Raw genomic sequence first — 14,970 nt, 5'->3', positions numbered from 1 at the left:
GGCACTTCATTCAGGCGTCGCTAGTGCTTCTTCCTGCTTGTTCTTGTCCGCGTCCTTGAGCACCTCCTCGCCACCACTTGCATCCAATGTCTCCGCAAGCTTCGCCTCCTCGTCTATCTTGTCAATCTGCTTCAGTATAAACGCAATCGTTGCATCCCGTGCCTTGTCCACCCTTCCCAACGCTTCCATGCTCATGCTGTCGTAATCCACTAGCTTTTGAGGCGTCGGCAGCTCCGCCCGCCCCTCGCCTTGCAACCTTGCCTTTTTCTCGCTCAGCAGCTTGCGCAACGCGAAGATGTTGTAATCTCTTTCTTGCAGATTGCCAATGAGCTCTTTGCGCCTCGCCTCTTCTCGCTCTTTCTCCTCTTGCACTTTCTGCTTCTTGTGACTGGCAGAACTCGAAGCTTGCTGCGCACTGTCAGATGACAAAGCGCCTGCGACTTTGGCCTTGCGAATCGCCTCCTTGGCACTCGATTCAATATGCGTGAAGCGAATAGGACCAATGTTTTGGCCGCCGTACCAGCGCCCAACAACCACGGTCCCGCAAGTCGATGTGTCGCGCAGTACATTGCTGAGCCGTGTTCCCGCCCATTTCTCACCGTCGTCGTCATGCCCCGTTTCGTACAGAGTGTGCGACGCAGGCATCAGTGACTTTTGCCGCGAGGGCTTGCGCCATGCCGCGATCCTGTGCGTTGCGGTGCGGAACTCGGGCAGCGCTTGGAGGGCTTTTGCGCTGAGCGAGGGAGAGAAGGCGGCTGTGAAGGACGATGTCTGCTCATGGATTGGAGTTGAAAAGTAGATTTCTGCTGGGGCTGGGGAAGGCGAGTGTTGTCTTTTCCCAGCCATTGTTTCTATCGTGCTATTGATTCCTCATGACTTTGCCGCCCAAGCTTCGGCGCGTTGACATGGCGGGTTGAGGTTGGAGGTACGACAAGGATTAGCGGATATAAGGAAACGCTAGTAGTAGTAATACTACTAACGCCGGTGCCTAAGGACCGTGTCGAGCTTCTGCCTCTTGATCAAACATCATCTTATCATGTCCGGACATTTCTGCCAAAACCATGACAGCAAAACGACTTTACGGTTATCAATTCATCCAGTGTTGTGCATGTGTAGCAATCTTCTGCAATCTTTAGAATCTGCCTCTCCTTCCCACTAGTCAGACTTGTTTGTCACTAGTATACGTGCTGTAACTAGTATTTGGCGTTTGACTTTGTACCACAGCAACCGACCAATTCACATTATTTTGGGCATCATGAGCAATTCTTCTTAACCTCTCTCCTGGCACAAGAAATACCTCGACATCTTTGCAGACTTGAATCTACAAAGACAGTCTATCACTTCCAAAACTCAATTGGGCTTGTCACACGAAGAGGCATATACTACCCGTGCAGTGTACACAGCGGCACGAAACAAGACAACCCCGCGAATGGACTGCTCTCATGCGGCTAGTACTCCCTGACGCATTTCTATTGTCAGGATTAGATCAAGAGGATCTCTCCCACATAGTCTTTCCAGCTGGTCACATTCGTATGGTACTTCTTTAGCGCTTCTCGAACCCGTTTCCTTGTCTTCTTCACCGTTCATGCCAATCTTTCACAACAAACAATAGTGGTGAAAGCATTCATGCTTGCTACTAGTCCCAGAATGGCTACTAGCCTCCATCCTCTCTCACTTCCCAATTCTACAAATACGGCACGCTAAACTCTTCGGGTCGTCCATTCTCGTGTAGCACCCACGTTTTTCATTGGATTTGCAGCACCTGATCTACTCAAAGAAGAGAATCACCATTTTTGGTGTACTCAAGGGTGAATGCGCTTTAACAATCTTGTTTTCACCACTGGCTTCAATTCGCCCACCTCTTGGTCCCCACAGTGTATTTAGCAGCAACGTTTCACGGTAAGTTTACTTGAGGAGTTGGTTGCCATATTCTTCTCTCTGCCCAGGTCGAAGCCTCGTGGACTCGAAGCGATTCTCCCGCCTCTAGCTTCTGAGATAATTTCGCTTTGCTAACTTTAGCATTGTAGGTAACTCACTCTGCAACTACAGGGCTGAAGACCTTACGTGAAACACCGCACAGTGACTTGGAATACGCCGACTCCCATTATGCGCAGGTTCGAAACCTTAAACCCAGAGACTAAGGATTTGGTGTTATGCCTCCTGCCTGCGCTTGCTACTTCTTTTGGTGTCTCGGATCCTGTAGACATCATCCCGCAGGACATACGGATGCGCGCGTGGGATTGCGAGCGCCGTGATCACATCAAGGAAGAGACGGAGGACGACCCCCGCAACTGGGGTGTCCAGTTCATCAAGGATCTCATGGCTATTTCGCGTCTCAAGAAGGGCGACCTAGCCACATTTCAAGCGGATCTGTACGCAAAGTGCGCTCTGCATGAGCCCAAGCATCCTTGGTGCCGGTTGAACGACATCCGAGAGCTCAAGGACGAGTACGAGCACCCGGAGCGCAAGAATCAAGTCGAGGCGGTGGAACCATCATCCAGCTCCTCGACTGATTCTTATTTTGAAGAGTTGGTCGAGCCGGATGAGGTGAAGGGTGCGAAGCGCCGCCGCGGTGGTGCTCATGAGGTCTACGAGGCTCGCGTCATGAAGAAGCGGCACAAGCGTAAGTGTCGAAGACTGCCTCTGAAGGCCATGAATGCTAAAACTTGACAGATAAGCCCGCCCGTCTCCGCCGAGCAGATGCTGGTGGTTTCCAGCGCCACGACCCAGCTGCGAAAAAGCGCCAACGTGCAAGTAACACACCCAACGACGCCCGTCGCATGACCAACCGCAATAATCGACCAGTCCTCACCGACGAAGACGACGATGAAGACATTAGCTCGACGCGATCTACCCGCGACTACTCTCTCCTTGCCCACCCGGCGCCCGCATTTTCCCTCTCACCAGGCCCACGGGCCGGTTCCACATGCGATGCCGATGCCTCGAACGAGTCTCTGGCGGTGCAAAAGTTGCAGGCGGAGCTAGATCTAGCGGAAGCTGAGCTGAAGGCTGCCCGTCTCAAGTACCAATACATCCAGGCTAAAGAACAGGCTGAGGCGAGGCAGATGCACGGCGATGGTGGTGCTCCGGGAGATGCTCTCTGATTGGACCAGGGACCTGGTTGTGAGGAGAGGGACATTGATGCATGTAGGTGAGTTAATTCCGAGCGCCATGTATACGCAAGCCTCTAGGTCCTCGTATAGCAAGTTAGTCTAAGCCACCGCGCGAGACTCTTGCTGCGGCGGCAGATGGTGCATCTGGTCAGTCAATAGCTAGTTGGTGTATCACGTGACAAATGTATCCTGTTCTCTATAGATGGATGCTGACACTGGGCGTTGAATGGTATGCATACATGTGCAATCTTATAGCAACATCAAGGCATTAAACTCATCTCTTTTGCAAGTCAAGGCCCGATAGCAAGAAGTTGCATTAGATTGTCTGCTGTGTGTACTTTAATACGCACGTAGACGTAAGCAAGCCATTGACTGATGGAGCCTGGTTGACAAATGCTCGCCATCTGAAACGGCTAAACAACGCCTTAACACGAAGGGAGAAGTTGGGAGTAGTACGAGCATGAATGTGCCATATGTACTAGTGGCCAGTAGATGAGAGTAATCTCCGAGGGGCGTGCGACAGGAAAGGGAAACGGGATCTATGTCCTGTATGTACATGGCATGTACTCAGGTAGGTAGGACATTGTAAGTAAGCAAGCAAGTAAGTTAGTACACAAGTACATGAGTAGTACATGGTAGATGTTTTACATGGGCACTGACAAGTGGGGCGTCTCTGTCCGTCACATGCGTTTCGACTGCAAAGCGTTCTAGGCTCTGCATGGAAGACTGCGCAGTCGAATGATCCCTGGGCTGGACATGCACGAGGCCATGCCCACGATCCAGGTACGGGTATCCAATGTCTCCGCACCACCAGCAAAACCCCTCAGACCTGCTTGACTCGGTGCCTCGCATGAGCCTACGATGCACGCAGGCTAGTTTGGGATGGAGCTCCGGCGTTAGCGCCTCTCCGCACTATGTCCATCCCGCCCCCGGATCTTCTGACCTTTCCCGACTCCGAGGTTCGTTCTGGAGAGAAAAAAAAAGAGTGGGAAAAGAAAAAGAAGGGAAAAGGACGGAGCCGAAGAAGACCAGAGCTACAACCACGCAACATGACCCACTGCCATGGACCAGTCATCGCAGAAAAGAGTTTCCAAAGCATGCGACGCGTGCAAGCGGCGAAAGGTGCGCTGCAACGGCCAGACGCGTTGCCAGCAGTGCGCCCACCTCGGACTGCGATGCATCTACTCGCCATCTAGCAAGCAGAGATCACAGGGCAAGAGAGGCCATATCATTTCAGAATTCAGAACCCAGACGTCCACCTCGCCTGCCACAGCCACGCCCATCCTGCCCGCTCACCCAGGCCAAGCCGCCTACCAGGCCGTATACACTCCCATTTCGCCCACCGTCACGAGCAACGAAGCCGAAGCCAGTAGGTCTCTTTTTTTTCTTTCTTTCTTTCTTGAAACTTGCGGAAACAATGCGGAATGCTGCTGCTGACCCGGAGCAGCATCTCCTGTTTCTTCTCTGACGTCGCAGTACACCAAGTCGTTTTTTCTCGACCTCATTCCCGACTATGTCGAGGGTGTGTATCCCGTGCATCCTGTCATTGCCGCGCATGAGCTTCGTCAGTACATCGAGGCCATGGACACTGATCCAGATGTGTGCTCCTTTGTGTATGCTTTTGGTGGCTGTACTCTCAATCTCACTCGCTATGGCGACCGCAGGACAGACGAAGTGGTGCAGACGATTGAAAAGCTCATGGACCACTCCATCGACACCATGCGCCGCTCCCACAAGCATTGCCACTTTTCCGTCATGCGAGCAGTCCAGTCCATGTTTATCCACAATTGCCTGATGAGCCTGCAGGGCAGTGACGCCGCCTTCTTCTACATGCGCGACGCAATCACCATCATCCAGCTGCTGAGGATAGACAACCCGGAGAATGCCGCACAACTGTCTGCCCCGGAGCGCTCTCGCAGACAGCGGCTGTACTGGCAAGCCTTCATCCACGAGCGCTTCCTGGCCATCCTCGACTATCGCCGCGCAATTCTGCCCCCGCTCTACACAATGCCCGAAGACGACCCCACGCTGCCCATCCATGTGCACGAGGGCTTCAGTCATATCATCAAGCTATTCAAGCTGCTGGACACGGAATTCCTCAACAGCTGGCTGGATTCGCAGGGCGCCAACGTCACCAGCACCTGGGTCGAGGCCAAGTCGCGCGAGCTCGAGGGCGACCCTGAGGCGGACGCGCGTGAGCTATCCATGTTATCCATGATGCAGCGCGCCGATTTGTGCATCACACGCGAATGGCTGCGCACCTTGGTGTGGCGCCTCGCTATGAGCCAAACGCTGCTTTCCTCGCGCTCTCCCAAAGAATGCCTATCGCTCCTGTTCCCCGTGCGACTCTCGCAGACGCTGCGGCAACTCGTCTCGAGCATGTCGCGGCAGGACATTGAGGTCCATGGGACAAGCATCACACAGAAGCTGTTTGAAATCACAGACACCATTGCCGACGTGCTGATCCACGTGCCCGCCGCCACCCTTGACGAGACAGCACTGCGCATCGACGACTTTCTCTTCATCCTCGACTTTGTCCTGCTCATCCCCCATCTCGACCACACCCGCCGTGGTATCTTGCTCGAGAAGCTGGAGCGGCTGCAGACAATGTTCCCAGAGGTCCTGAGTAATGCTAGCTCTCCGAATCTGCCCCTCGATGTGCATAGTCCCCCCAGTGGTGGTGGCAGCAACAACAGCAACAACAACAAAAACAACAATAGCCGCAATAACAGCGCTGGTCCCATTGTGCCAAGTGACCCTTGGTATCAGGTCACACAGTCCAAGACGGCTGCAGGACTCGAGCTCATGGCAGACGGGCATGGAGTACTTCAGGCGCCAGCAGCCCAAGGAGCAACACTACCCAGAGGCGAGGCAAGGAGCGGCCTGTTGGCTACCTGGAACAACATCTCCAGGCGCCTGACCATGCAGGTGGCGACGTTCGGTGATGGATAATGAACAAAAACATAGACCCCCATTTCCACATGTACACGTTGTGTATTGTTAGAATTTTTTTATATTCTAATGAACAACTGTGGTCAAAACGATGAGGATGATGATGATAACCACCATGTTGATATCAACTCATCTATCGATTTCTACCAAAAAAAATATTCTTGTCATAACACTTCATTACACATAAAGATAGATCCTTCCCTCGTACGGCGCTAGCGTCTTTTCCTCGACGCCCTCGTCTTGCCGACTACTTACCAGCAGCTGCATTTTCTGTGTCGCCACGCTCTCTGGCAAAACCAGCTGCTTGCTCTCATCTGTAAAGTTGCAAATACACAGCGCTCGCCTCCCTTGCCACGTCTTGCTAAAAACATAAAATTGCTCATTGTCAACGTCGAGATCGTCGTACTGGCCAAAGACGAACAAATCCTTGTGCTCCTTGCGCAGCTGCAGCATGCGTTTCCAGAAGCCCAGCACAGACGTCTTGTCGTTTTGTTGCGCCTTTGCATTGCAAGTGTCTGCGTCTTCTAGCGGCCGCATCCACGGCTTGTCTTTTGCATCGGGCGGACTGAAGCCATTGTACGGCGCAGTACTCCAGCTCATGGGCACGCGTGAGTGGTCGCGCGCAAGGTGCTGCAGCGACTTGTGTGCAGCAGCGAGCGCGTCGACGTCGTTGTTGGTGCGCTTGGCAACCATCTTGTAGTAATTTGTTGACTCAACATCCTTATATTCACTCATGTCCCACGATTCGGGGAAGTTTGTCATGCCGATTTCCTGGCCTTGGTAGATGAACAGCGTACCGCTGAGGGCGCTCAGCATGAGGGCAAGCATCTTGCCGCCAGCGACGCGGTGCTGCGGGGCGTCAGAAGTGAAGCGCGTAATTGACCGAGCTTGGTCGTGGTTCTCCAGAAAAGCAGTGGTCCAGCTGTCAGAGGGAGGCCGGATCAGATCTTGAGTGCGGGCTATTGCGCGCTTGAGTTGTGGCAGTGTCCAGTTCTTGGGCGTAGTTTGGAATTTGTAGGGGCCTTGCCCAACATCGACTACGTCCTGTGTTGGGTGAGCACTGGGTTGTTGTAATGAGACCAGGTCCACTTACAAATTGAAACACCATAGAGAGTCGCTTCTCCTTGGCGCTTACGTATTGGTGTACTCTGTTGATATCAAGTGTGTGTGGGCACTCGCCGACTGTCATGGCATCGTACTTTTCCAGAATCTGATTCATCTCGCCCAGAAACTCGTCCATTCGCGGGCCGTTGCAGTACTGGTAGCCGGCAAACTGCCACTCTGATCCTGGATCGGTGACGGGGGCGTCGCGCATATCGCCCTTGCTGTACATGTTGACGGTATCAACACGGAATCCGTCGACACCACGCTTGAGCCAAAACTCCATGGCCGACTCGTAAATGGCTTTACGCGTCTCTGGATTTTCCCAGTTCAGGTCGGGTTGCTCAGGACAGAAGAGGTGGAGGTAGTATTCTTGGGTGTGCTCGTCCCATTCCCAGACACTGCCGGTGAAGTTGGAAACCCAGTTGTTGGGGGGTTTGCGTACGCCATCAACGTAGCGGGCGGGACGCCAAATATACCAGTCACGCTTTGGGTTGTCCTTTGACGAGCGTGATTCTTGGAACCATTGGTGCTGTGGTGTAGGCAGTGAGCATTTGATGGCCAATGCCATAGCAAAGCACGTGACCAGAGCATACCTGATCTGAAGTGTGGTTGATGACGAGATCCAGGATGATCTTCATGCCCCGCGAATGGGTCTCATCAATCAGCCTCTGCATATCCTGAACGGTGCCATATGGCCTGTAGACGTCCTCGTAGTTGCGGATGTCGTAGCCCATGTCGACCTGAGGCGAGTCGTACATGGGGCAGACCCAGATGACATCGACGCCAATGGAGCGGATGTAGTCGAGTTCCGAGATGATGCCATTGAGGTCGCCAATGCCGTCGCCGTTGCTGTCCTTGAACGAGGCAGGATATATCTGGTAGACGACGGCATCCTTCCACCATGGTCGAGGAGTGATTGTCATTGTGGCGGCGGTGTGGGAGGTGGGAACAACTTGGTCAGAAGACAATGCCGTCGTCATGGCTTTCGGTGGTACCGGCGGCTTTCTTATAGGTTTCTCTGGGGGAATCGCTGAGAGCAAGAGCAGTGGTTGTAGTGGTGGTTGTGGCCGTCACCCCGCACATGGCATGGACGTGGAATGGAATACATAGGTCGGGAAGATTCTCGGGACACCTCGGAACGATTTTCGGAAGACGGGATGTTTCTCGGGGGGATTATGATTGGGTGAATGTCGGCCCGAGGCTCAGGAACGCCATCCAGCACCACTGTCCCCCGCAACGACGCAGCCTCGACCCCACAGTCTGCCAACCTTCACCCCCACAGATAGCCTCGCATCCCCTCGTGCTCCCCATGCTAGTACTGCCCCAGACTATTTCCCCGCCGACATGTGTTTCCCCTGCTACTCCAACCGACGTCTATCCTGGGCTGCCTATCCAAGGGAATAAGCGAGGCCTTATGCGAGTGCGGGGAGATTGCGGCTTCGGCCCTGGTGCACGCACGCTATCGATTTCTGGCACCCGACATGGCGCCAATCATCGCCCGCTCACCTCCCCCTTTGCTCCTCGACGACGACACCATACTCGACACACTTCCCTGGCGAGGGCCTGGCGAGGGCCTGGCAAGGGCATTGTCGCCACACGTGACGCCCTCTGTTGGTGCCTTTGGCCTCTGCTTCGGTCCGACAGTGCGCAAACCATTGGCCAAACATCGAGCCTCCGACTTTTCACATGGCGCACCTGCGTCGGCGCCCATGGCCCCCTCCGGCCTAGCCTCAAAGCCATGACCTCAGTCCGAGTCGCGCAAAGACCACGGCCTCGACATGTTCGCTCGTGGCGTCGCTCCCCGCATCCTCTGTCTCACTCCATCCTCCCCAGCTGCTAATTTGGCACGAGCGGACTTTAGGCTTTGGATGCACATGGGTACGGGTTGTCTGGGGTCACAATCCAAATGTATAAGTACACCGTGCAGTTTCATCCTTGAGATTACCGTTCCACCAGCAGCTCCACCCTTCCCAACAGGCCGGGCTTCGACCCAGACTACTTGCCGGCCTCTTCACCAATAGAAAACACAAACCCCCCCTTTTGACCACACAACCATGTCTCGCCGCAACAGCAGCGTCGTCGGTCCCGACCCAGAACAGGCACGCCGCCTCTCGATTGCTACTCCGGACATCAAGCAGGTTCTCCACGATGCCAGCAAAGGAACCCAGGCCGAGCAGCAGATGAGCCTGGCACAGGGCATCAAGCTGTACCCCAAGGCCATCGCCTGGTCCGTTCTACTCTCTGCAGCCATCATCATGGAGGGCTTTGACAAGGTCCTCATTGCCAACCTCATGGCAGTGCCAGCCTTCAAGCGCAAGTTTGGCCAGCCGCTCCCTGACGGCAAGTACGAGGTCACCGCGGCATGGCAAGCCGGACTAACCAACGGCGCCTATGTTGGCGAGTTTATGGGTTTGATGCTCAACGGCCTGATCGCAGATCGATTCGGATATAAAAAGACCATGATTGGAGCCTTGTTTGCCACAAACATGTTCATCTTCATCGTCTTCTTCGCACACAATGTTGAGATGCTCCTAGGCGGCCTTATCCTTTGTGGTATTCCATGGGGTGTCTTCCAGACTCTGACTTGCACATATGCTGCCGAAGTCGTGCCTGTTCCTCTCCGTCCCATTCTCACCACCTACGTCAACCTCTGCTGGGTCATTGGCCAATTTCTCGCCTCGGGTGTGCTCAAGGGCGTGGCCGAGAGACCCGATCAGTGGGCCTACCGCATCCCCTACGCCCTGCAGTGGCTCTGGCCTCTTCCTCTGATGATTGGCATCTCGTTTGCACCAGAGTCGCCCTGGTGGCTCGTGCGCAAGGATCGCTGTGATGAGGCAAAGAAGATGTTGATGCGCCTGACTTCTCCCGAGAGGCTCCCCGAGTTCAATCCCGACGAGACTATTGCCATGATGCGCCACACCAATGCTATGGAGATGGCTGTATCCGAAGGCACTTCGTACCTCGACTGCTTCAAGGGAACCGACCTCCGACGAACCGAGATTGCTGCCATGGCGTGGTTTACCCAGGCTTTCTGTGGAGCTGGTCTCATTGGATATAGCACCTACTTCTTCCAGCAAGCCGGTCTCAGCGATGCTGACTCTTTTTCCATGAGTCTTGGTCAATACGCAATCGGTGCTGTGGGTGTTTTTGCCGCCTGGGCCCTCATCCAACGGATTGGACGTCGAACTCTGTACGTTGTTGGTGATTTTGTCATGGTCATGCTTATGTGCATCATCGGCGGTCTTGGTACTATTCCCAAGGGCAACATTGGAGCACAATGGGCAATTGGTTCTATGCTTCTGCTCTTTGCCGCTGCATACAATTGCACTGTCGGTCCAGTGTGTTACTCGATTGTCGCCGAAATCCCATCCACTCGTCTCCGCCAGAAAACCGTTGTCCTTGCCAGGAACTTTTACAACATCGGATCCATCATCGGCAATATCCTGACTCCACGCATGCTTAACCCTGGTGCCTGGAACTGGGGTGCCAAGAGCGGCTTTTTCTATGCTGGGACTGCTTTCCTATGCTTCGTATGGGCCTTTTTCCGCCTTCCCGAACCCAAGGGAAGAACTTACGGAGAACTCGATATTCTTTTCGAGAGGCGCGTGCCTGCACGCAAGTTTGCTACCACCATTGTTGACAGCTTCAATGTCAGCGATGCCGACAGTGATTATACAGAGAAGAAAGGAGCTTCCACTCATCTTGAGCAGGTCCACTCCAAGGAGGCTATTTGAGACGATATCAGGACGGACATGGACAACTTCCATTAAACATGTGTTATGAGCCTTTGTATGCCAGTATATACATTCTTTCGCTTTAGCTGCTTCCGGGAAATGCCACTTTCATGTATATTTTTTTAGTGATTATAATGATTAACTGTATTCCTTTGCAATGTTTAGATATAGTGGTAACCATATCATGTCAGTGTTTTTATATATATGATTGCCAAGTGTATCAAGGTGGGTTAGCTCAGGAACCACCTACTAGCAAGTGTCCCATGTCCCCCACTTACCTGGTATACTTTACACATGTGCTGTTTTCCTCCTTGCCGCCATGCCTTTTATAGTATCAGTCGCGGCTAGCTATCACACTAGCCCCTCTCTGCTATCTATCACCTTGTCAATCATGCGTGTGTGCCAAGCAGCTGCTGGGGGATCTTTTACTACCTTGTGTCGATCTTTGGACTAGAATACGAGAAGTGTGGCCACTGTAATTGCCAACCATATCTGCATGTCATCGTCGAGTTGAATTTCAGTAACAAACGAGCATGAGTTGTTGCTTGTTGTACATCTTTGGCCTGTTTGTGCGCCTGTAGTAAGTTTGGATGCTCCGACGATTGCTGGGAGTGGGAAGTTATTCAAGGTAGGAGGATAGAAGATATGATATATTGGGATATAGGTGTATGCACATGGCGACTTGTCGGCTTCAGCAAATCAGCTGTAGATATCGTGTCTAATTTAACTTATGAGTACGTAAATACTTCGCTATTGCTGCGACTGCTGATACATAAAGATTCTTATACTTCGTTTGATATGTCTCATGTCATAGCACTTACGACTCATGCCCTGGTGACATTCCTGCAACTTACCACCCACATAGCCGCATAGCCGCCGTCTTTTGTAGCGGCATTCATGACTCGATTCGCGCGTGTCACCCGTCCCGTTCTGATATTCCGACAACACATTTCCCGCTGTACCTGCATATACGCCCCTTAGCAAGCCAGGATCGGTTCACAGGTGAGTCAATCAACTAAGCACAACGCGGCGTGTGCTAGGACATGGCACGCTCGTATACAGATCCGCTACTGCGGTCAATGCTTCGGTGAATGATCCTCAGATATCCACTGGAGCTCGCGCCGATAGAGTGTGATGCCTTCCGGCTGATTGCTGATACACCCTGTGATCAGGATAATAAATAAGGGTTTGCTAAAGGGTACCAGGGCTGGTCAGGTCATATCATCTGCGTGGCACTGCATTGCTCGTGATTTCGGTTCACTGTCTCCCGGTACTAGTACCTTTTTTACGGTCTTGACTCCTATGTGGCCAGATTTAGTGACCAAGTATAGAATGCCAGGCATCATCTGTACATGATAAATGCTATTAGAGTTTGGTCCGAGGACATTGAGCGGCCAGTGGTACATTCTCATCTGTGCGATTGTTAAATGTTTTGACTATCAAGGCATATGATATATCAGAACCATTACTTGGGTTGGCATGTGCTTTGGTGTGTTCAAATCCTTGTTTTAGCTGTGCTCTAATTGTGGTTCTATCCATCGGAGGATCCTCCGTTTTGCTTCGGATGCACCAAATACTCCTTAGCCCCTTTTCGAGTGGTAGCGACGGAAGCTGTGCCCCTACTACTACGAAGACGAACCACTCATGCCATAGCTCCGTTGGGCATCTATTCAGTACTGAATGAAGCCGCGCTGAGAGGTGAGTTTCCCCACGGTCTCGACACCGTCGTACTACTGGCAAGCATATTGTGGCGTTAATACTCTACAGCGCAAATGCTTCCTCAAAGACGGCAATTTACGCGGCATTGCGTATAGGGAACCTGGGGAGTTTTACAAAGATCTTTGGTATCAAACGAGCAGATCGACTAGAGCATACGATACTGACGTAAAGGATCCGCATAATCGCCAAAATGCCGTCCAGAAAGCGACTACTGGGCCTGCCGTATTTCCAACACGCGGGTGGATAGCACTTTACGAACATTTGCGAATCCAAAAAGCCTAGAAAAATTATACTTTTCTCCTTAGGGAAAACAAGGCCAATTTATCACGAAGCTCAACTGGCCCAACGGACAAAAGTCTTGTAGCAGCCACTTATGCTATCTACGGTACACGGGTCTACTTGTGGCGCTCCGGCTCGCTCCAGAGATTGATCATCGGGCACGCTCCGGCAAACTCTATTCTTCTGCTGGATATAAAAAGCAAGCAATGCCAAGCTGTAATCCATCCGGGAAACTCCGCAATCTTGATCTATTGTCGAACACAGAGGAGCTATAGGCTCGCTGCGTTGCACCACTATAGGGATGTCCTGTTGCCGAGCCGCCAGCTAGAGACAAGCCGACGCTGACTTGTGTCGGGGAATTCCGGTGCTCTGTACATTTGCGTGCCTAGTTCAGTGTGGCAAAGGAGTGTGGCCCCCCCATTCCAAACTTGTGGCACATTGCTGTACGTAGATTTGCGTATTTCGACTCTGGGGTATAAGTGCGGCACGGTAGGCCTTCCGCTCACGATGCTCCGCCTTTTGCAAGTAAATAAACAACCCACATTTTTTGCCCACTCGGTCCACGATTTTACGAAGCCATCATGGGCATTGGACCTCGCGCCAGCGAGATGGTTCGAGTATGCTAAGTAAGAAACAGCTTATTTTAGACGTAATTGACGACTATTCACAGATCGAGGTGGCGTTTCTGGTCGTTTCCTGGATAGTTGTAGTGCTCCGGATCTACGTGAGGACATGTGTAGTCAAAGCATTCGGCTGGGATGACCGGTGGATGTTGTTCGCGCAACTCATGCATACCACAAATGTCATTTGCGCCACTGGAGGCGCATTCACCGGCACTGGAAGGCTGACAAAAGACCTTACACCAGAAAGCATGATGATGGCTTTACGGGTATGCGAACCCCCAGTGATTGTTTGGTGTCCATGTACTAACACCTATTTCATTGTAGTTTTGGTGGATTTGCTATTGGACATACTGTTTGACCATGATCAGCGCCAAAGTATCCCTTGGTCTTTCACTCCTCCGCTACACCCCGTATACGCATGTACGATCTCGTCGCATTACGTACTTTGCCATCTGGATTAGTGTCGTCATAGGCGCTGCATACGGCCTCATCGCGATGTTTCAGTGCAAACCCGTCCACTTCTTTTGGACCAGGGCCATTGGCGAAACAGGAACATGTATCGACATCCATGTCATCATTTCCTTGACATATGTCATGTCTGCTATTTTTGCCGCTTCTGATTTCAGCTTTGCTATTCTTCCCGTCTTTCTAATCAGGGGCTTGACAGTGAGTCGCAATCAAAAGCTCGCACTGATTCCTATCTTGAGTATGGGATGCATGTCCGTCTTCCCAATCCTGCACATGAAACCGCGAACACGAATGGGCTAATGTAGTATCACAGTGCAAGTTCGGCAGTTATTGTGCGCCTGGCTTACGTACAGACCTTTCTCAGCCCAGAATTTCTCTACAGCACAGTACCCATCGCAATTTGGTCAGAAATAGAAATGAGTCTGGCCATCACCGCTGGATCACTATCCACACTACGCCCTCTGTACCGCCTTGTTGCGCAAAAGTTCTCGTGGAGAACAAGCCTGTTTAGTAACCGCCGCTCGCTTGCATCGGTAGACCTGACCACGAGACCGAGACATAGCGATACAACGGACGACAGCTCCAAACACGACGGAAGAACATCGAATATTGACTCTTGCCCCGAGTCGGAGCGCAATATGGCGAGAGCGGCAAGCGAGGACCTGGGGCTTGAGGTTTGTGAACCACGTGCAAAAGCAAACTCGTGGAATACAGTCAAAGTAACCGACGTGCAGGTCGACTATAGTCATCGTGCTTCGCAGAAAGAAATGGTCTAATTACAAGTTGATATCATTGTAATGGTTGTTGAAAGCACAGCTGCATTGCGCACAAGGCATGGCCAAGCGCCTTGGATCTCACAGTGATACTCCACACAAGCCAAAGACACATGTATACTGACCAAGGCAGCGACGGTCGCTTGCAGAGATGTGACTCATAAATTCGAGGATGCGCAAAGCGGCCCATGGCCCCAGTGTGAGC

General features: G+C 52.4%; 6 protein-coding genes across 6 annotated transcripts; 4 read left to right on the top strand and 2 right to left on the bottom strand.

Moving 5' to 3' along the window:
* Positions 1 to 6: 6 nt before the first annotated feature.
* COCVIDRAFT_27431 (hypothetical protein) lies at positions 7 to 846 on the bottom strand (the record flags this gene model as incomplete). Its single annotated transcript, XM_014700205.1, has 1 exon — positions 7 to 846. The coding sequence occupies one exon, from the start codon at positions 844 to 846 to the stop codon at positions 7 to 9; it is 840 nt and encodes a 279-aa protein (XP_014555691.1).
* A 1,260-nt stretch (positions 847 to 2,106) lies between these two features.
* Positions 2,107 to 3,104, top strand: COCVIDRAFT_101770 (hypothetical protein; the record flags this gene model as incomplete). Its single annotated transcript, XM_014700204.1, has 2 exons — positions 2,107 to 2,623; positions 2,674 to 3,104. 2 exons carry the CDS (start codon positions 2,107 to 2,109, stop codon positions 3,102 to 3,104), a joined length of 948 nt encoding a protein of 315 aa, XP_014555690.1.
* Positions 3,105 to 4,175: 1,071 nt separating this feature from the next.
* COCVIDRAFT_101628 (hypothetical protein) lies at positions 4,176 to 6,065 on the top strand (the record flags this gene model as incomplete). The annotated part of the gene is made up of 2 exons (XM_014700203.1): positions 4,176 to 4,482; positions 4,561 to 6,065. 2 exons carry the CDS (start codon positions 4,176 to 4,178, stop codon positions 6,063 to 6,065), a joined length of 1,812 nt encoding a protein of 603 aa, XP_014555689.1.
* A 177-nt stretch (positions 6,066 to 6,242) lies between these two features.
* Positions 6,243 to 8,092, bottom strand: COCVIDRAFT_27428 (glycoside hydrolase family 13 protein; the record flags this gene model as incomplete). The annotated part of the gene is made up of 3 exons (XM_014700202.1): positions 6,243 to 7,109; positions 7,159 to 7,698; positions 7,763 to 8,092. The coding sequence occupies 3 exons, from the start codon at positions 8,090 to 8,092 to the stop codon at positions 6,243 to 6,245; spliced, it is 1,737 nt and encodes a 578-aa protein (XP_014555688.1).
* Positions 8,093 to 9,223: 1,131 nt separating this feature from the next.
* On the top strand, positions 9,224 to 10,903 carry COCVIDRAFT_16773 (hypothetical protein; the record flags this gene model as incomplete). The annotated part of the gene is made up of 1 exon (XM_014700175.1): positions 9,224 to 10,903. One exon carries the CDS (start codon positions 9,224 to 9,226, stop codon positions 10,901 to 10,903), a length of 1,680 nt encoding a protein of 559 aa, XP_014555661.1.
* Positions 10,904 to 13,482: 2,579 nt separating this feature from the next.
* On the top strand, positions 13,483 to 14,768 carry COCVIDRAFT_38562 (hypothetical protein; the record flags this gene model as incomplete). The annotated part of the gene is made up of 5 exons (XM_014700201.1): positions 13,483 to 13,518; positions 13,572 to 13,790; positions 13,849 to 14,243; positions 14,306 to 14,666; positions 14,727 to 14,768. 5 exons carry the CDS (start codon positions 13,483 to 13,485, stop codon positions 14,766 to 14,768), a joined length of 1,053 nt encoding a protein of 350 aa, XP_014555687.1.
* Positions 14,769 to 14,970: the final 202 nt, after the last annotated feature.

This window comes from Bipolaris victoriae, assembly GCF_000527765.1.
Source record: "Bipolaris victoriae FI3 unplaced genomic scaffold scaffold_52, whole genome shotgun sequence".
Taxonomy (NCBI): Eukaryota; Fungi; Ascomycota; class Dothideomycetes; order Pleosporales; family Pleosporaceae; genus Bipolaris; species Bipolaris victoriae.
This window is presented reverse-complemented; position numbering and strand designations above follow the sequence as displayed.